We start from the raw sequence: 20,439 nt of genomic DNA on the forward strand, positions 1-20,439 counted from the left end.
ACATCAAAGAGAATAAAATATTTAGCTTTGAAATTAATAACATTTCTGAAAGATGTATTTTATGTTTCTCAAAAATACATATTCAGACAATTCACACAGAATATAATTAAATTCAGAAGGGAAATAGTTGATCAGGCAATAACATTTAGAATAGCAGCAAACACTGCCCCCTCCTGGACAAGTGAGTACAAGCTCATTCAGAAGTCACCTGTTATAATTTCAGCAATTTAAGAACTTCCATCCGCTTGTCAACACCGACAAAGTGGAAGATCTCTGTTCATGTTTCGATCACTAAACATGCATCTTCTGGTCGTCTGCGGAAGATGAGTTCAGCACTCCTGACGTGGTGCGCGCAGGCCAAGTCAAGTGAGTGTCAACTCGCTTAAACCCGCACAGTGAAATTTAAAAACATCTGTCTGGCAGTTCGCCTTGACTCGGTGGTGCCGTGGCTCGGTTTAGCTGTCGCCTCCCTTCTTCTTCTCTGCCACCTCTGCTATCTGCCGCTGCCTCCTCTCCAGCACCTCCATCCTCCGGGCCTCGTTGCGTACTCGCTCCTCAGCCCTCAGCACATCCACGTCCTCGAAGAACCTGTGCCTGTGTGGTGGACGACGCGTCACTTCTCTGAACTTTATACAGACTTTATCTTTTGTGAACTTTAATGAACCCTGCGACTATGAAACGTGATGACAGCAGTTTGATTCAATTATGAAATAATTCCAAATCAGTGTCTGAAAGACAAAGGAAGCCACTTTCCATTAGCCAGGTGCCATTCCAAATGAAACAGTTAACAAAGGAACAACACTTAAAAATGTTGGAGGCCATTTCATCACTATTATGTCAGTGTTGAATGAGGTTTTTCATCCTGTGATCATAACTTGGTCTTGATCCCTTGATTTGGGTTGTTCTACACCACGTTATGACAATGATGGATGAATAAGAGATGATTGAGTTTAGGGAATTTTGAGTAGTTTGAGTTCATGACCATATTTTAGATTACTGACAACCAGGACACTTGGACCAGCAATGAGATACTCAAATGATACCTGAAGTTCACTCAAAAATGCCATATAATTTCAAAATATTGAAAGCAGAGCCCCACAACCGTGAGTACAACTCTCTATACTATAGAAGATGAATAAATGAAGGATAAATGAATGAAAGTATGCCTCCTCTGTCTGGAGACAACATTGTTATATACTTATTTTCAAACCAATAACACAAATTGAGATACGCATCTCAGTGGTTACTCAACATGTTTTATAATTAGTATATCTTTGACAAGTTTCAATGGTTCAAAAATAAATTTAAACTCTCTTTATAATAAATTAATTTAAGAAATTATGTCTCTCCTAAAACCCCTATTTTTTAGTATTACATGGCAAATGAAAGAATGGATGAGTGAATATTTTTAATGAACACATGTGCTTCAATAGCAAGTCCAGCTTTGCAAGTCCTAGCTTTCACAAACTGTTCAATATAATGATGCTAATACAACAGCATGAAAACCAGGACGTTTTCATCACTTTAAGGAAATGAAAAATTGAACACAGGACGTACACAGAAGACATATCCAGGGTCCATAACAGGACCACCCTAAATTAATTTACAGGCTCAATAACATCAACCTATTTTAGTTTACTAGACTTGGACGGCACTCTAAGCAAGCTAATTATATTTCACTTGAAGGCGTCGTGTAGTTTTGACAAATAATTTACTTGACTGAATATGCAACAACACATTATTAAATGATGTAATAAGTCACCTGTTAAAAAAAGCCGTGGCTAGTCCAACGATGAGAGTCCCAAACAAAATGGGCTTGGTGAGACGCTTTCCAGCGGACAGTTGGTGGTGTTTCATGGCAACTAACTTTACGCGCGGTGGCCGGAAGAAAATCCAAAAGAATAGTTCTCTACATTAGATTTTGCAGCTGACCTTCTTTCCCTTCACTTGCACGACGCACTGTCGCCCTGTGACAACACACCTCCTTCTCGTCCTACACACGAACCACGCAAGACGACTTCCGTTTCCCGTAATAGGAACCAAAGCTTCCTTCCAATCCTAATAAACAGTCCTGTAATATAATATTATCTGTGGGGACTCGCTGATTATCTGAGACGTTTGTATGATATATTTTTTCTTAGTATTCTGTGTCATTCACAGCGAACGACATTAGACCAGAACTTTAGTCCGTTTCTGTCTTCGCACGGACCTATTTTTGAGACGGACTAACCCGGAAATTATCGAAAAATAATTTGAAGGAGGCATTTATTTATTTTTCTCTTCTTGAAATTATGTACGGCTGTGACCCTGAGCTCACGATGAAGCGGGTATTGAAAATGGATTAATGGATGAAATATATATCTTACTATAGATGAACAAGTGTTTTTAGCTAATGCTTCACTCGCACGAAACATGTGGAAAAGAGGCTCGTCGGAAGGCTCTGATCGGTTTGAATATCTACAGTCTTTGGTCACTGAATTTCAGGACACAGACAGTGAAGGTAGGCGGTATGACTCCAGACAAGTCTACAAAATGAATTTAGAGCCAAAGTTTAAATGGGTAGCTTTGTGTCAGCTGATGTAGCATTGATTGACTCATTGATTCATTTATTCATTCAGACTCAAAGGAACAGGTGCTCGCCAACCTGGCCAACTTTGCCTACGACCCAGGAAACCTGGACTTCCTGAAGGAGCTTCAGGTGCCCGACCTCTTCATGGACATGCTCACCGAGGAGAACGAAAACTTTGTGGAGTTTGGAATGGGTGAGTAATATCAAACTCTCCATGACCAAGTGAAAAAATGCCACTTTTCATCATTTAAAATTCCTCTTCCCGTCTTCAGGGGGCCTTTGCAACTTCAGTATGGACCCCGAATGCCGAGACATCATCCTGCAGGGCGGTGGGATCAGCCTCGTCACCAACTGCCTGTCTAGTCGGAGGGAGGAGACTGTCCTGTCAGCCATCACCACGCTGATGAACCTCCTGACGCCGTCGTCGCGATCTGACATCACTGATGCAGCTATCGTGCAGTGCATGCTGCGCTTCTCCCTGTCAGAGAGTCCCCGTCTGCGCAACCTGGCTGCTGTGTTCCTGCAGGACTGCTGCAGCAAGGAGCAGCTGTTACAGGCTCAGCAGCAGACACATGGCCAGCAGACTGCGGTCGGCATCCCACTGCCCAAAGACTGAGTCGTAACTGATGTCACCAACAGTTTCTCTCTGGGAGAGAGACTTTAGAAAATACACCGACATGTGATGATCAGACATTTTGCCCACTGGCATAGCCAAGCATAGGTTGCCCATGTTAAAGAAAAATATAGAATATGGACAAAAAGGACCAGGCCCTTGCAAGATTAGTTGGTCTTCACAATCCACTGTCAAAACAAAGTTTATTGTTGGGATAAATAGGGTGCACAATAACACAATAACACAGTGCTTTCCTGACAAATGGAGGCTCATTTAATGCAGCCTTAAATAACTGAATACTTTGCAAATGTGATACAGGATGCAGCATTAGCAACAACATAACAAAAGTTAGCCTTTAGCTTGCTCCTAAAACTGATTGCTAAAACTGATGTCTCTTCTACTGGAGGGACCTCAGAATGTTTCAACCCTGCTACTGTGCTGGGTAGATCATTCACAAATAGATCTTTTCTAGCTGTCCCACATTGAGGAGACAAAACAGTTTGTGCCTAGTCTTCGATTGTGATATAAAGACATTCTCAATGTACAAATGTGACAGGTACTCAAAGTCAAGTGCAGTGTTCATTCCAACCACACGAGGGAGCCCGTATGCGCAGCTCTCCCCCGTTAGTGTCCGAGACGTCAAAACAAAACTTTGATCCAGTGTAGTCAGGTGAAATACAACACGTTCCAACCGTTTCCACAAGAAATATGCATTCCATTTGGCTGCCACATATAAAGACATATTGTCTATAAATATGTTACCTGTTCTAAAAGCTTCAATCCTAACCCAGAATATTTCAGTTGAATAAATTGCTAAATAAACCTTGAGGTTTTATCGTTTGTTTTCTCTCTGGGATTTTAGGAGCTATTTCTGGGCTGAGTCCTTCAGGTCTAGACAGAGTTTAGAGACGTCTAGAGTTGTCACTCGATCCCACAGCACTCCACTGCCTGGCTCGTAGACGCAGCCCCATTAGACCAGGGAGGAAATTCTTCACAAACTTTTCCAGTGTGCGTCTGTGATACTCATTTCAAACATTTTCACTGTTAGTGGGTGTGTGTTTTCTGAATGGCCTTCCAAGGTGTGCACCTGCCACCAAAAACTATGAAAACCCTCCATTCTTCCCGTAAAGAGAGAACTCACACTTGGTTTTAATAATGTGGTGCAGATTTATTTAAAAATTTCAAAAAAAATAATAATAAATGTATGGTTTTTGGGTGTCACTATGGAAAAAGTGTCTCCCACAGAGTGTTTTAGAGCATGTTTCAGGCCATTTGGAGTCATATAGGACCCACTTTTTTTGTATACTTCTTAAAAATATATTTTTTTAGGTGGCACTATTGTTACCAAATTGTAGGGACTGGTAGCTGTAACCTACACCGAAACTGTTTGAATGATGCTTGTGTGACTTTCCTAGCCAAAGATATGGGTTAGGGTTGAGGATGGGGTTATGGGATTCATACAGACAATGAATGGAGGGGTAAACTTGAGGTTAGGGTTATGGTTGGGGCCCGGGCTGGGGGGTTAGGGTTAGGCTTAACCTTCGGGTCAGGGTTGGGCTAGTATTGGGACAAGGGTTGAGAGTAGGGTTGGGGTTGTGATTGGTTTTAGCCTTGGGGTTCGGGTTAGGACTGGGGTTATGGCTGGGACTAGGGTTGGGGTTAGGATTAGGGATGAGGCTAGGGTTAGGAGGTTAGGGTTGGGGATGGGGTTGTGGTTGGGATGAAGGTGTTGTGCCCGGTCTGGGAATGGCAAGGTCCATCTGCTTGTCGCAGCTCTGGTCCATGCACCGGCAGTGGTCTGGAGGCTGGTGTTGCCCCTGGTCCTGACGGCGGCTCCGGTGAGTGAGATAACCGCTCATTCCGGTCAAGTGGAGCCGTCTAACTCCACCGGTGATGTCACAAAGGTAAGTAAAAAAGATAATATTCTCACCGGAACCAGAAAAATGGCAGAGTCCAGGTTCTTTCCAAAAATAAAAATTGATTTAACGTACAGTTTTGTTGTTTTTTTAATGTAAAGTCTTAACAGAGGCAAAAGATGGGCATAAAAACTGAAAAATTGCTGTGGAACAGAAAGTAAAAGGTTGGGGTTAGGGTTAGAATGATTTGTGTGACTTTCCTTTCCAATTGTACAAAGTTAAAACCAATCATTTTTGGGATAAGGATTAGGTATGCGGTAATAGGGTATGGGTTGGGATATAATGCTAAGTCAGGGAAGGCCCATGCGGTCTCAGCCAAATTTCTCTTTAACAGAAGGTATTAGAGACTTGAGACCAACACCACTGAAAAAAAAAAATGTGGGCAGGGGCTTTCCAATGGACTGCCCCTAAATGGGCGGGACTTCCAGTTCCAGAGATTTGATAATAAGTCTACAGGTCTTGCAAATAGAAAATGCAATTCTTTAGTTATTTATGGGTATTTTTATTAATATATTGGTCTATTTTTCTCTTTTTCTTAATTATCACTTTCATTAATCATACAGTATCACGCTTTTAAAATATCTGCTTCTATTAATGTTACAATATTTTATTTTGTTGCCAGTTGCTCACTTTGCTTCCACTTCTATTTCCCCTTTCACTCACCATCCTTCCCTCAGTCCAGACGTGGACAAGATAACATCAATACAATAAAAACGACTCAACAGGTCGTTCCAGAGCCAACCTGTGTGATTTACACACTCACGTCACAAGCTCAACCTTTGAGAATAAATCTGTCAGCCATCACAAAAACATTCAGAGCCATTTCTGCTGGTCATTCTGGTCAGACAGGACAAAGGGAAAACATTTGATTGGTTTTGTGCCACAATGTAATCAAGAGAACTTCAACATTTGAAGGACATCTCATTGTGCTTCCTAAAGTCCCAGTTGCTTCTCAACCTGCTTGCGTAATTGAATCTTCTGTACCTGGAAGACAGAAAGAAATGCAATTAATTACTTGCTGCAAATGAGTATGTAAAGGCTAATGTTGTCAACAGCCTCTCTGAGAATGCTTGCTGACAATGAGCAGCTGCAGCAGCCGCAGCCATCCCACTGCTTTGTAATGTGACCGGTGTGTGTTGGCGTTTCAACCCTCTGGAAGTGTTCACACTGAGGAGATTATTCTGTGGAATTGGACTGAAAGAAGCAGAGCGGCATATTAAGGGGCTGCAGATTTGTCTGACAGAAGGTGGTGTGCGTGCAGACGAGTTAATAGGCCCTGTTTCCCCCCTGAATGAGGGCAAGTCTGTTCAAACACTCCACCGTGTCTGCAGTCTGGCAGGAGAGAAACGCAGAACCCAGAGTGGGAGCTGTTTGTCACAGCACGCTAACTGTGAATCTGTTTTTGATCAGAACGCCTTCTACACTTTGTTACTTTGGTGGTCAGCAGGCATGCATGTGTTTGTACGTGCATGTGTGTAGGTGTGTGTGTGGGCCTACCTTCCCAATGGCGGTGAGCGGGTAGCTGGTGACAAACAGGATGTAGCGAGGAATCTTGAAGTGGGCGATCTGGACGGAGCAGAGGAAGCTAATGAACACGTCTGACAGGTGACTTTAACGAGCTCATCGGGAATGTTGATGGAGAGGACGACGCCTCACCTCCCCCTTGCAGTAGGCCCTAATTTCCCTCTCAGTGCACTCCTCCCCATCCAGCAGTTTGATGCAGGCGCACACCTCCTCACCCATCCGGCGGTCATTCACTCCAACCACCTGACGCACAAAAAAAGAACAAAGAGCCATGAAAAAAAGCTTTTTTCAAATGGATGGACTAAAAATCTTTGGTGGCAGAAGGCAACAGACCCTATCAAACGTTCATTAGTGTTTCAACAACTTTGCAGAGCTAGTCATTTAGATTTAAAGCTCCAGTGTGTAATATTTGGCTTGATTTATAATTTTTATATTAGTAAAAGCATAACATAGTAACCATAAATACATTATAAAAGTTGTATAATCGCTGCACAATAAAAGTAATTTGGTTTTCCTACCCTTAGAACAGTTCTGATACATGTATTAGAATTTACATAGAGCAAAGTTCTTGGTCCCAGTTAGATGCCATCTTGCTCTGCCATATTCTTAAGGAAGCCTGTGTGGACAATCCAGCTGTCTGACAGCAAGTTTTCGTAATGAGGGTGACTGCTTGTGTCTTAAAGTAAAACAATGAAGAAGAAGGCAGACGAGGTATCCAGGTTTGGTTACGCAACCCATCGTAGCTCACTGGCCAGCTCAGGAGGAGGAGGGAGAGTGAAAGATGCTGCAATCTAAAATGTAACCACTTGATGTCACTGTTTCTTCTTCAAAATCTCCAAAATATTACACACTTAACCGCTCTACCCAATGACAATTTTAAGAAAGAAGAACTACAATGGAAAAGTTCTCTTGGAGTCATTAAGCCATCACTAGATTTCCTTAACATTAGGAATTGCTGAACGTCCATCACATGACGTGACCACTGCTTGTTCTCTGACGATCTTTGTACATTTTGAAAGTTGAGAGCTCTTTTTTCTCATTTTCCCTCAACCCAAAACTATGCAAAACCTACTTTCAATTCATTTGTAATTGTTTGAAATGAATATCTAATAAACTTCTTTTGCAGGAAAAATACAGCATTGTTGTGGAGTGATTTGCAGTTCCTGGTTTTCTCTCCACAAGATGGTACATTAAGACTACATTCATCAGACCAGATGGGATTTGGGACGTGTCCCTGGTGTGTGACCTAACCTGAGCCTCCTTAACTTTGGGATGTTTGTGCAGGAACTGTTCAATCTCCATCGGGTAAATGTTCTCTCCTCCTCTGATGATCATGTCTTTAATTCGGCCCTTAATCTGCAGGTAGCCGCAGGCGTCCAAGGTGCCCATGTCTCTGCAGGAAGCAACACAAATGTCGGACCCACTGTGTTCTTCGTGGTGGCTCTTTGGTTTTTATACAGGTTTAAAATGTTGCCGCTCACCCAGTTTTGTACCAGCCGCTGCTCGTCATGCACTCTTCAGTCTTGGCCCAATCGCCCCAGTAGTCCAGCATCACACAGTAGCCCCTGATCATGATCTCCCCCATCTGGCCCAGAGGAAGAACCTCCCCAGTCTGAGGGTTCACCACTTTGGCCTGCAAGACAGTTTTCATCCTGTTTTCATCGCTGTGCCAAAACTATTTTTACGCAAAAGATCTTCTTGAACATCTTGCATGAATTATTCATACTAAACATGGAGATGTGTGATGCTTAAAGGCAGGCTCCTCCCCTTTTCAAACTCTTATTTGGGATAAAATGATGGCAAACAGTTTTTTTTTCTTCAAAATTACCTCAGTGTGGTCCATGATGTAGCCACAGTTTTCTATCCTCCGCTCCGTGGTGTCACGTGGATGTGGCATAAATGTCACGGGGCTGTTCTCCGTGGTGCCATACGCTATCTGCAAATCACACAAATAATCAGGTGGGGGTGAGGAATACAGCATGCTGCATGAGGATAAATATTGTATAGTACATAGTCGAAACATGCAGATGTAAAGAACAGCATCTTTTTCACTCTGGAGAAAAAAAATTTGCATATAATTAAAGCAGGGAAGACAAACGTATGTAATGCGCTTTGCTTTCTCTGTGTGTGTGTTCCTTCTGTATTGCTGAATTAATGTCAGCAGAACACTGGAAACCATTTTCACAGCAACACAGAAAATGAACATAAAACTGTTGTTCATGCAGGTGGAGAAAGAATCACAGGAAGTCGGCCTGCAGGAGAAGGACATGAATTCTGAGAGTCACGGAGGAGACGTATTGCCGATAAAATGTGAGATGTCTTGAGTAAACTCTAGATTCCAGTTATGTTGGGCGGGCCTGCTTAAGACCTGAGCTCGTCAACAAAGTCCTGCAGCACTTCCCTACCAACGCTTCCAATCTACTATTGAAAGCAGGTGGAGGAAAAACTCCAAGTTACAGGAATAACTCCTGCAGCTGAAACAGCCTGAACGAAGGTTAAAGCACCACAACCCCTCTGCAAAGAACGCACACAGTGTTTCAGGTTCTATCTGAACATCTCTCACAATGGGCCTGACATCAAGCATCTGTAGGCTATTACAGCTTATAAAACAGCAGGACAGGAATGGCTCCCCTGTACCCCCTCTTTTTTTTCCCTCCTTCTGCCACCGCAAACTGGAAAACAAAAGAGACGTCTGGGAGCGTGCGCGGCGGTCCAGTTCGGTCTGTGCCGATCAAATACCGACGTCTACTGTGAGCATCCAGCCACAAGAACTTTAGATTAGCAGGAGAGATTAGAAAACTGCAGTGGGAGAGAAGTGGTGAGGAAATGTGTGAAAATTTGTGGTAAATTCTTATTGCTCTTAAAACCATTGTATTGCAAAACCAAAAACCTATAACAGGCATATGTATATATATATATATATGTATATACATGTATATACATAAAAAAAAAATATAGATAGATAGATAGATAGATAGATAGATAGATAGATAGATAGATACACACATACACACACAAATGTGTGTATCCCAATTACAATTAATATACAAAAACAGCTTCTGTGAGACTATTTATTAATTTTCTATGTTAGTGAAGCTGCAGATGAATCCTGTGGCTGAGGCAGCAGTGGGCCCTGAGTGTGCTGCCATCCTCTCTCTGCTCTCTCAGGGTTAAATTCCCACCGACACTCAACTTCCTCCTAAAGAGTCTTGCTCCAACAGCCTGAGAGCCCTCCCGTTTTTTTTTTCCCTCCACCTAATCTTATAAATAGAGCTGTGTGTTCCATTGACTGGCCATCCTCCGCTGCCCGCCTGCTCAGTCCTTCCTCCATCTGTTTTCATCTTCACACACACATACACACACACAGGCGCGCACAAACACACAATCCAAGTCCACCTTTTGAATTCTTCCTCATTTCTTCATCAGCTTTTCTGCTTCTCTTCCATACCAACATGTGCTTCGTGAGCTGGTTGTTGCTGGGGACCTGCCTGCTGGCTCTGGGCCCTGCCGTGCAGGGGCTCCCTAGTCAGTGCCCCAGCTTGTGCCACTGCCACGGAGACCTCCAGCACGTCATCTGTGACAGCGCGGGACTCAAGAAGATCCCTCGGGTGTCAGAAGTCACCCGTCTGTTGAACCTGCAGAGGAACAACCTGGGTAGCATCCCCACGGGGGCCTTCAGCGAGAGCAAGGGACTCGTCTCACTGCACATGCAGCACTGCCAGCTGCGCGAGATCGGCTCCCAGGCCTTCAAAGGTCTGAAGAAGCTTGTCTACCTGTACCTGTCCAACAATGAGATAGGCAGCATCAAGCCCGGCGCCTTCGAGGACCTGACTGAGCTCACCTACCTGCACCTCGATGGTAATCAGATCAGCGATCTGGCCAAGGGCCTCTTCTCCCCAATGATCAACCTCTTCATCCTGCAGCTCAACGACAACAAGCTGCGCGAGCTGCGGCCCGGGACCTTCGCAGGGGCAAAAGACTTGCGCTGGCTGCACATTAGCGGGAACGAGCTGAGCACGCTGCAACCGGGCTCTCTGGACGAGGTGGAGAACCTGGCCATACTTCACCTGGAGAGGAACAAGATGTCCAGCTATCCCAGCGCGGCCATGAGCAAACTGCGAGTGGTGGAGGAGCTCACGCTGGGGAGGAATCCTATGAGAAGCATCCCAGATAACGCCTTCCAGAGCTTTGGACGCTACATGGAGAAACTGTACCTGGACAACATGGGTCTGGAGAAGGTGAGTGTGCCTGTACTAATATCAAAAGCTGTGAATCTGAAGCCTGTGGCTTTGAAGTAAAAGGAATGAAAAGTCAGTTTTTGCCAGTTTTTATAATGACTTCAGGCTGGAAAAGAAGTGCATGACATGAACAAACTTTCCAAGTGAGGGGGGAAGTCGTCTAGCTAGTGTGACAAAAGTCAAGAAAACAGCGACTTGAAATGATTGACTTGAAAGAACCTCTGTACGCTGCCGATGTTTGTTAGTCTTGGTCCGGAAAACTCATCTCCGCCATATTTCATCTGCATATTTACAAACCCACCAGCGGTCAACATCACCCCGTCCACAGCCAATTACATAACCGGCTAACGTTTACATAAACCCTGAAAATGAATCTACAGTGTGCAGCTGAGCCGCTCTGCTCCTGCTGCAACACCATCTGTGCCCTGTGCATCTGTACACCGGCATGTGCACCCATCCAGCGCCGCACCAGTCTACTTGTTAATGATAGACCATCAGGCATCTGGGATTTAGTTTTCTCACATGTGGCGAGAGCTAAGTAGTGGAGGCACAACAGTAAGAATGGATCCTAGTTTGAAGATTTAGAGGTGCACTGTTTCTTTCTTCAAGGGGTGCGACTGTGACAATGAACACTGATGAAATATGTATGGCACTATTTTCCACTGCCTTTAAAAGCTGATAAACATGAAAACTTCCAGCCTCCAGCAACCAAACCCTTGTTTTCTCTTTTTGTAACTTGGATGATTTAACTGTGAGCTTTTAAAAAGAAAAACAAAATTGCTCAGTGCATATTAACTCAAAAATATCAGGCAAATGTTTTAATGGCCACGTCACATAGCGCAGGCTACGGCCATTCCTGCGCCCTTGGTACATAGGGTCCATGTTCTGTTTTCAGCCGAACCTGTGCCAGAGTATGGAGGAGTCCCAGGGGAGAAAACTGTAAATTAACCTGCGTGAGAGGCAGTTGGAAGCAGTAGGGGGCGGAGAGGTAGGCTGAGGAGATTAAGCCTCATTTCCAGCCAAACTTTGGTATTTTTAGAGTATTTCTGTTTGCAGGACCTTAGCCAAGCATGTCTGAGTCTAATTATGACACAAGTGTTATTTTCAGCAAAGTATGCGTTTGGACTTTCCACTGGGAGAGTCCTGTAAACAGGTCAGGAGGGGTTAGGACAGGTAAACAGAGGCAGGGTGTTCCATAGTGCATGAGGACGAGTATTTTTAGCTTGAATGGACAATTGGGCTCTTTACGAGCCTTTCCTGGCAGAGGAGCGACCAGGAGAGGGAGCCGACAGAAAGAGCGAAAAACACCTTGGCTGGGCCTGGAAGTCGTCCATCTTCAACTTCCCCGACTTCGCCACTTGTCCCTCTCCGGTGGAAATTTCCAAACGGCTTTTGGGACTCACGCGAAATGACTCTTAAAAGCCCCTCGGATTCAATCTCCGCTTCCTCCCGGATGGGGCGCGACTCAGGGTGACGTCTGTGGGTTCACCTAGCACCTCTCCGATGCTTTTTGCACCCTCGCACACGCATACGAAGTAGAGGAGGACAAGAAGGAAGGCAGTGACTGACGCTGTTTGCACTGTCGGTGAAGAGGGGAAGGATGAGAGCAGGCTTTCACTGCTAAGACTGGCCCCACTGCGACCATCTCCTCTGTCAGAGTCAAACCTGGGTGCCAGCGGTATACACCTCGTACGCTAACTGTGTGTACACGATTCCGAACACTTTGGGCAGATTTAGGTTCAATTCCATTTAACTCGATTAAAGCCGCACCTCACTGGAGCCTCAGTAACTCCCAGCTCTCCTCCTGTCCAGCTTTCTGACGGTGCATTTGCGGGCGTAACGGCCATCAAATCACTGCACCTGGACAACAACAAGCTGAAGTCGCTCCCGAGAGGCCTGGACTTCGGCACCATCAGCAACCTCACCCTGTCCAACAATCCATGGAGCTGCACCTGCCAGCTCGCTCCACTGCGCAGGTAAAACACACCGGAGACTGTACAACCAGCCTCGCAAAGCCTCGCAAATTGCATATGATGCTGGCAGAGGAGCATGCCTGCATCCTGAAATGATGCTGCTGATGGTCAACGATTACAGATGTGAGAACCATAGCAAATCCTCATATAAAGAAACCGTTAATCACAGAAAATTCAGAGCTGAACCGCAATTTTAAAAAAATAATCTCTTGAGTCCTAACATACATATGTGTATATTACAATTGTTGACAGACTACATGGGCAGAGGCTTTCTCTCACTCCTTATTTCTACCTACAGGTGGATGGACTCAAGCCGCAACCGTCCAGATGCCATGTGTGCTTCTCCGCCTCAGCAGAAAGGCAAACAGATCAGAGACAGCACCGCCTTCAGTGGCTGCAGAGCCAAGCCAAAGAGAGCCAGGAAGGGCACGCGTCACTGAACATCCTGAACAGGTATCCAACCGACAACACATATATTTAAATCCGCTGCAAATGAGTTGACGGCAGCTTTAGCAAATGAGCAAAATAGCGGGAAAGAGCATTCAAGGGGAAAGAGAATCCTCTCCTACCAAAGAAACTTGCTAAATAACTCCAAACACACCAACTAAAAAAGTGCTTCCTTTTTGACTGTGAAGTTCATAATTTCAAGATGTTAACTTCAACTGAGCCACAGCATCAAATGCAAAGTCAAGTTAGGAGTCACTTCTCAAAATAAATTAAGATCCAGCTTTGGCTGAATTGACTTCTTTTCATTATTGTAGTTGGGCTTTTTGTTTTTTGATAATAAGATCACGGAATGGATGGATGGATGGTTGGATGGATGGATGGTTGGATGGTTGGATGGACAGATTATTTCAACTTTACTTCCTTTTTCTCCCCAACATTTACAAATATGGCCTCTGTGTCCATCCTCCCACACATTTCTACAGAACTCTAGTTTTCAGTTTGAATCAATTACATGATCTTGCGTTCAGTCCACATGACTCTGAGTTGAGTTGGTTTCGGGGTGGCCAATAGTTGTTTTAACATTATTTTCATTCCTTCTCTTTCTTCCAAGCCAGTGAACTCTGTGTTCTCACACTCGTGCCTGTCTGAAACTTTTCCACATTGGCCTGCAGCTCCAGTACACTGGCTCTTCCTAGAGGGCAGAATCTTTAACTGGCTGCTGACTCTGACTCTTGTTTTTTCGCAGGAGATGCTGAGGGGGAGCCTGTTCCAGTGACCGGCTACACACACACACACACACACACACACACACACATCCCAAGCAGCACTAACTCGTCGACTTCAAGAATGCTCCACCCATTTATGGGCTTCATTTTACCGCCAGCATAAAGACCAAACATGCAAATGCGATACAACAAAAACCCCAACATTTAGGTTGAAGCGGGTTGGAGAAAACATTAGGAACACGTGTATTCCTAGCACTTATACAACAGGGTACAAGCGTACTTTGTTCCTCTTTAAGGATCTGAGTCGGACTGTCTTGATTATCGTGGCAATAATGAGGCCAGATGAGCCTCACTGAAAGATGGGAGGGGTCTCACCAGTCAGCTCAATGTATACCCTGTTCTTTTATTCATCGCAAAATACAAAATATGTCAAGTAAAATACCATCTACAATCATGTGATAAATTCAGAAATATGAAATGTCTGACCTCATTAAATTCATTTATTCCATTGTACATGTGCCTTTTTGTTTTGCAGACAGCGGCATTAGGGTTATTATTTCAGTTGTATGTAAAATATCTTGAGTCAAGGCTGCAAAATGCTGAAAGGGAGATGGTCCTGCTTTCTATTTGCCAAACAAGGCAAATAGAAACTAGTTAGACCGCAGTAGTGGCAGATGCTTCAATAATGTTCAATAATGTCCATCCATCCATCCATCCATCCATCTTCTGTACCCGCTTCTTCCCGAGCTCAGGGTCACGGGGACTTCAATAATGTCATAACTTAAAATACCTTTAGAGTACTTGTGCTTTTTTAGACACACAACAATTCTCAGTATAAATAGATCTGAATAAATCACATTGTGTTTGGCTTACGACAACAACTTTATAATTCACATAATCACTCACCTGCAAATATTTGAATCATGTACAACCTTTGTTTTTGCAATACTTTGGTTAAGATTACAAAATACAAAATGACTCAATCATTTCTTGAAAAATCAGTGACTAATGACAGTGCTTGATGTTGAATTTCACATCTTTCACATCTTTTTAGGGTGTTCACTTCATAAATACTGATGAATCTGATACGTTAAATATTTCTCCCTCTTGTGGGAAAAATCTGAATTGCATGATAAAATCTATTTTCTTAAACACTGTTTAATGCACTAAATTTCTGGATTTTTTTTTTCTAAAATTATTTTTTTGCATGCAACATTCACGTTCACCTACCATCGCTTGCACTTGCATTGACGATTCAATTTCCTTTGCGAGCTGTAATGGACACGGGGATCCGCCGATCACGGCTTCAGGGCAAATCCAAACAGATGAAACACAAGTGAGTAGTACAATAAGAGTCTATCTATCTATCTATCTATCTATCTACCTATCTATCTATCTGTCAGAGGGGGAGGAAGATGTCAGAGCAGAAGAAGACTAATCTCACCTGTCTTCACCGATGACAAGTCATATTTAGCGAAGTCTGGATGGGTGATCATATCAATATACATGGTTGGGGTTCCATAAATAACACTGCACCTGTATCCGGAGAACCACAGTAACGGTCACAGGGTTTAAAACACAGGAGTTCTGGCCACTAAGATGATCTTGACCTGGACAAGTGGCGCTACCTCTCTCTCTCCATGGCCGCCAGGTTGGCTGTTCCATTGTACCCAGTGGAGGGGAAGACGAGTGAGACACCGTGCACTCCCATTAAAACCCCGGCGATCACCGTGCCGAAGGCGTGGAACAGTGGTAAGGGCACGCAGACTCGAGTGTCTGTCTGTGGGACAACAGACAAAACAATTATTACAGAGGTCGCACTGTGTGTCTCATTGGGGTTGTACTGTTGTCTGTTAAATGGTCTCCAGTTTGTGTGTTCACCCGATTTGAGAGTAAAATCTCAGGTAACACATAATAATTCACCTTCCAATTGAACTCGGCTCTGTTCCCAAAAATATGGGCGTTGTTGATTTGATTGAAATGAGACAAGGTCGCAGCCTTGGGAGACCCTGTTGTGCCCTGGAATGAAGAAAATATAAAATAAACTGTCAGAAATTATTTTACAAAGTACACTGATAGAGCAAAAACTGTAGTTTATTAAAATTAAGAACCAACAAAATGCACTCTGTAAGACCGGAAAAAGTTAGGAACTGATCGGGGATGTGAACTTGGACTGATTCTTTTTTGTTGTTGCCTGTTTTGTAATTTTCTACTGTACTGTAAATTACCGAAGTGAACTGGATGTTTATCGGATCATCACTTGACAGTTTCTTCTGTACACCCTCAAGCTGCTGCATGTGCTGACTGCTTCCTGCCTGCATCATATCCTCCAGGTGGAACATCCCTGTCTGCCGACCATCCAGAACAATCACCAAGCGGAGGTCCGGGAGTCTGGCGAGGAGAAAGAGAAAAAATAACAACAACAACAACAACAACAACAACAACAACAACAACAACAACAACAAAATAAATATGCTTTATGATAGCTTTTGTTAAAAAAAAAAAAAAAGTTTTAAATTAGTGTAGTAAGTAAGATTAGTCTAGGACTAAGTCCTACTGAGCCGCTACTGGCTCATGAGAGACTTGTTTAGATGTGTAGTCTGGTCAAATTAAAAATAATAAACAATTGTTTTATTCTTATGGGTTCACAGTGACTTTATTTTCTTTTTTTGCCCAAGGTTTAAAGTAAAAACATATATCACCAAACAAAATAAATTAGAGCAGAGTTTAAACTCTTTGTTTCCCCTCTCAGTGTCCTGATTATCATAATTGATCAATTTACAATACCTGTGGTAACCCTCAACTTCCACTGAAATTAAAGTTTCACTGACCTCTTGTGGCTCGGAGGAAAGAGTATGGCTCTTCCAGTTGGTTTACCTCAAAAGTAACCTGTTCCGATTTTGGTAGTATGTAATCTGCTATGGTTCGTGGTCAGTACTACAACCAGCCACCAGAGTCAGTGAGTCAGTGAGAGAGTCAGGACAGTCAAGATATTTGGTCGGGCTCGACTGTTTTCACATTTCAATCTGTAATGTATGTTGTCCTGTGAGTTAAGACATTGAAAGAAAGTTTGTTTGTTTGATCTTGTGAAGCACTTTGGGTTGCATTGTCGTTTGCATGATAAGTGCTATATAAATAAAGTCTGATTTGATTTGTTTGTTTCAGAAAACTCACAGCTTAATGAATTGGATACATAAAACAAAACTAGTACAGTTAAGAAGATGTTACGTTAAGGAAGGTCTGCAACAATCTCAGCCAATGAAAACCATCTCGCTGGCACGCTGACACCGCTGCTTTACTGGGTTACAGGTTCAACACTACAAAGTCTACAGAACAACATTTATACATAAACCTTGCTTTTGTCTGGGCAACACAAATTATGCTTGGGTAAATCTTTAAAAATGAAAGAAAAAGAAATAGAAAATGATATTAAGTTCTGTACTTTCAGAGGAGCCATTACTAATATGCTATACAGTAATAGAATGAATAATAATATAATCAATACCACACATTGGTAACTTGTTTGATGCTTATAAAAAGAGATTAAAATCCATTTTGCTATCTCTTTGTGTGCAGTGTCTTGTCCAAGCTGTAGTAATCTATTATTGAGTTACACATGACTAATGTCATCTGTTTTTTGACAATATTTTAGGAATGTGTGCGTAGAAGGGTCAAGTTGAGGCAACTGGACTGTTTTTCTATCTTGAAGCAGAACATGAGTAATGCATATGCTCATTTCTTTAACGTTTCTGATCAAAAATAGAACATTTTCTGCAACCCAATCACACTTTACGATTCTAAAGTGTGAAAATTTGCATTTTTAATTATTTCAATTAATGCCTTCCAAGGCTAAAATTGCCAGCGGTAAATTTAAGCTTATGGAATCTGTGAGAGAAATATACTCAAACTTAGAAGTGAAATATTTCTAATATGTCTTGGCAGGGGGTAAAATGCTAAAACTTTGACACATGAACACACCTGGCACTCCTGATGTTTCCTGGGTTTGATGAGTCAATCTCAGGGCAGATCTGCCTCAGCATGTCACAGTATCTCTGGGTCTTGAACTCCATGGGACACACTACGGCCTTACAACCAACCTACGAAGAGAGCAGTGGGGGACTTATCTTTTTTTCTAATACAGTGTTGTCAAACAAACAAAAAACAAAAAACAAAACAACCTGCATGCAAAACTTCACCAACCTTCCGCAGTGCGTATTCAGCTTCATGCGCTTGATAGGCTGGATTCAGGGACACCTGTCAAGTTGGGGGCGACCATACAAAGGTGAGATTTGCAAACTGACTGCTGCTGCTTTGCTTCAGCTTTCTTGTGTGTGTTTATTTTAATCAACCCTTTTGACTGGTACAAATAGAATAGATTCAGGTTAATAATGTGCCCATTTTAGTGACTAGGTGTGCTAGTCCAAGATGAAGTTTGAGGCTGCTAATCATCCCAGGATAAACCTGCTCTGCCCATTGTATCTGAGTCGACGTCCAAACATAGGTTCAAGTTAATAATGTACCCATTTTAGTGATCATAAAGACATGCTAACCAAATCAATGTTTGTGGTTATTAATGATCCCAGGATAAAATCTGAGTCGTGTTCCAAACTTTACTGTTCCTATTAGAAAAAAGGAGGTAATTATTCACTAACTGTAAATAAGTTGGGAACTGTGGCAATTCATAACCTATCAAACACTCCAGCGTGCCTCAAGCTGCAACTTTGACCCACCAAAATAATGCCGGCTTTGGCTGCAGCAAACTGGACCAAGATCCACTCATAGGTGTTGGGTCCCCACATGCCGAGCCGGTCCCCGCTTTTCAGTCCGAGGGCCAGCAGTCCAGCTGCGGCCTGGTCCACCTGCAGACACCACAAACCCAAAAACAGACCGTCTCTGATGTGGACGCCTGATGATGTGACGACCTGATGTCTAAAAATACACATTTGACACTCACATCCTGCTGAAGGTTGGCAAAGGTTTTGCGGACCCCGCTTTCAAAGAAGGCCACAGCCTCTCGGTCAGGACAACGCTCAACGGTCCTCTGAAGGCACCGCCCGATGGTGCTGTACAACAGCGACGTGCTGGATGTGCCGTGGACGTAGCTGCTGGTCAGGGACGGTAGGGTGGGGATGCTGTCCACGTGGATTCCACTGAAAGAGAGAAGAGGACAAAGGATGAAGAGGGAGCCTTAGTAGAGCACTCTAGTCCTAACAGCACCAGTGGGTGTGGACTCACTGGTCCAGGCAAGAACCAGCAGCAGCGTTAAATCTCACCGTCACTGTGCATAAAATGCACTTAGTTCCTACAATACACTGGAAGTGAGGAGTAACTACAGCAACAACAACAGCAAATTCTCTGGCAAAGTTCAGACACAGCTGTTAGCTATGAAAACATACTTGCCTACTGTCATGTCTAAATATTTACCAGTCCAGCCAGTGTCTTTGTCTGACTACACACATTTAGCATTGCTCTAGGTGGTCACATGGGATCAGGCTGTGTTTGAGACGGGCCCTCAGCGTGGCCTCAGGGTGTGCAGCTACAAATTCATCTAAATAAATGTATTCATTTTTCACAGTCAGGATGTTAAATGTCATGCGTAAGCACGTTAGCTACATGAAAAATCACGCAAGCACAAAAATATGTACAGAAACTGTACAATGTACACCTGCAAAATATGATGCAATCGTGCAGGGAAATAAACTGCTGTCATTTGGTCTTATTTCTAGCATTGTCCCCAGGACACAGTGTGTTATATTTTGTGCAAAAGGGGATGATATTTGTTTCTAAAATTTTGTGTTACACATTAAGACCCCTATACACAATAATGATAAACATTAATGAAATAATATTTATTAGAAAGCAGTGAAGTTTCACTATTTTCTGTCAGGCTTCGGTATTTGCTCTATACTTTTAATCCCCTTAAGCCGCATTGTAAATTAGTACATTAGTACATAGTAAAACTGTTAATCACAGAATACACAACTACAGAGTAAGCAGGTCGAAAGTCCCATATGAAGTACTGAAATGATTATTATTATTATTATTTTAATCATCATTATTAATCATAATATTATTGGTCGCATGTAACTCACCGGTTCCCAACAGGAAATCCTCGATGACCCGACCATATTTTCTGTAGAACCTTTAAAATTCCGGAGTGTCCGCAGTAAGTGCGGACAGATTGAGAGAAGAGCACAATGTTGTGGCTCATTGTGCGCCCGATGCACTGCGACTGCGCTGAAATGTGCTACAGTCTGCCTCACTGAGACGCACAAAACTCAGTGATCCACCTCTTGGTTCCACAGTCACCGCGGAGAATAAAGTCCAGAGTTGCAGTGAACACCTGCACTCGACTAATGTTGTGTTGCCTGACCGACTGTAGTGCACTCGGTTGTCCACGACAGTCGAATAATGTGCGGCTAAAAGAGAAACAA

General features: G+C 43.2%; 3 protein-coding genes and 1 long non-coding RNA gene across 4 annotated transcripts; 2 read left to right on the forward strand and 2 right to left on the reverse strand.

Moving 5' to 3' along the window:
- Window positions 1-37: 37 nt before the first annotated feature.
- On the reverse strand, window positions 38-2,154 carry LOC142893946 (uncharacterized). The gene is made up of 2 exons (XR_012927759.1): window positions 1,763-2,154; window positions 38-594 (listed from the first exon to the last, which is right to left on the reverse strand). It is a non-coding gene; the product is annotated as an uncharacterized LOC142893946 (long non-coding RNA).
- A 106-nt stretch (window positions 2,155-2,260) lies between these two features.
- Window positions 2,261-4,392, forward strand: armc7 (armadillo repeat containing 7). The gene is made up of 3 exons (XM_076034961.1): window positions 2,261-2,500; window positions 2,619-2,762; window positions 2,842-4,392. The coding sequence occupies exons 1-3, from the start codon at window positions 2,413-2,415 to the stop codon at window positions 3,183-3,185; spliced, it is 576 nt and encodes a 191-aa protein (XP_075891076.1). The 5' UTR covers window positions 2,261-2,412; the 3' UTR covers window positions 3,186-4,392.
- A 1,557-nt stretch (window positions 4,393-5,949) lies between these two features.
- acsf2 (acyl-CoA synthetase family member 2) lies at window positions 5,950-20,430 on the reverse strand. Its single transcript, XM_076034955.1, has 16 exons — window positions 20,098-20,430; window positions 18,960-19,155; window positions 18,736-18,864; window positions 18,206-18,259; window positions 17,984-18,102; window positions 16,234-16,396; window positions 15,929-16,024; window positions 15,634-15,785; window positions 15,450-15,541; window positions 15,236-15,309; window positions 8,451-8,558; window positions 8,104-8,255; window positions 7,874-8,015; window positions 6,755-6,865; window positions 6,596-6,664; window positions 5,950-6,082 (listed from the first exon to the last, which is right to left on the reverse strand). Exons 1-16 carry the CDS (start codon window positions 20,214-20,216, stop codon window positions 6,032-6,034), a joined length of 1,827 nt encoding a protein of 608 aa, XP_075891070.1. The 5' UTR covers window positions 20,217-20,430; the 3' UTR covers window positions 5,950-6,031.
- On the forward strand, window positions 9,911-14,518 carry chad (chondroadherin). The gene is made up of 4 exons (XM_076034956.1): window positions 9,911-10,860; window positions 12,673-12,836; window positions 13,132-13,286; window positions 14,026-14,518. The coding sequence occupies exons 1-3, from the start codon at window positions 10,075-10,077 to the stop codon at window positions 13,271-13,273; spliced, it is 1,092 nt and encodes a 363-aa protein (XP_075891071.1). The 5' UTR covers window positions 9,911-10,074; the 3' UTR covers window positions 13,274-13,286; window positions 14,026-14,518.
- Window positions 20,431-20,439: the final 9 nt, after the last annotated feature.

The sequence above is a fragment of the Nelusetta ayraudi genome, unplaced genomic scaffold, assembly GCF_046127955.1.
Source record: "Nelusetta ayraudi isolate G7.1 ecotype Tasmania unplaced genomic scaffold, CSIRO-AGI_Nayr_v1 ptg000042l, whole genome shotgun sequence".
NCBI lineage: Eukaryota > Metazoa > Chordata > Actinopteri > Tetraodontiformes > Monacanthidae > Nelusetta > Nelusetta ayraudi.

Excerpts from the sequence above, each read along its gene's own strand:
- acsf2 (XM_076034955.1), bottom strand. The coding sequence starts at position 20,216 with ATGAGCCACAACATTGTGCTCTTCTCTCAATCTGTCCGCACTTACTGC. Across the intron at positions 15,786-15,928 it reads GAGCCGAGTTCAATTGGAAG|ACAGACACTCGAGTCTGCGT; the intron begins GTGAATTATTAT and ends GTTGTCCCACAG. Across the intron at positions 6,866-7,873 it reads CCAAAGTTAAGGAGGCTCAG|GTGGTTGGAGTGAATGACCG; the intron begins GTTAGGTCACAC and ends TTTGTGCGTCAG.
- armc7 (XM_076034961.1), top strand. The coding sequence starts at position 2,413 with ATGTGGAAAAGAGGCTCGTCGGAAGGCTCTGATCGGTTTGAATATCTA. Across the intron at positions 2,501-2,618 it reads TCAGGACACAGACAGTGAAG|ACTCAAAGGAACAGGTGCTC; the intron begins GTAGGCGGTATG and ends TTATTCATTCAG. Across the intron at positions 2,763-2,841 it reads CTTTGTGGAGTTTGGAATGG|GGGGCCTTTGCAACTTCAGT; the intron begins GTGAGTAATATC and ends TCCCGTCTTCAG.
- chad (XM_076034956.1), top strand. The coding sequence starts at position 10,075 with ATGTGCTTCGTGAGCTGGTTGTTGCTGGGGACCTGCCTGCTGGCTCTG. Across the intron at positions 10,861-12,672 it reads ACAACATGGGTCTGGAGAAG|CTTTCTGACGGTGCATTTGC; the intron begins GTGAGTGTGCCT and ends CCTCCTGTCCAG. Across the intron at positions 12,837-13,131 it reads CAGCTCGCTCCACTGCGCAG|GTGGATGGACTCAAGCCGCA; the intron begins GTAAAACACACC and ends TTCTACCTACAG.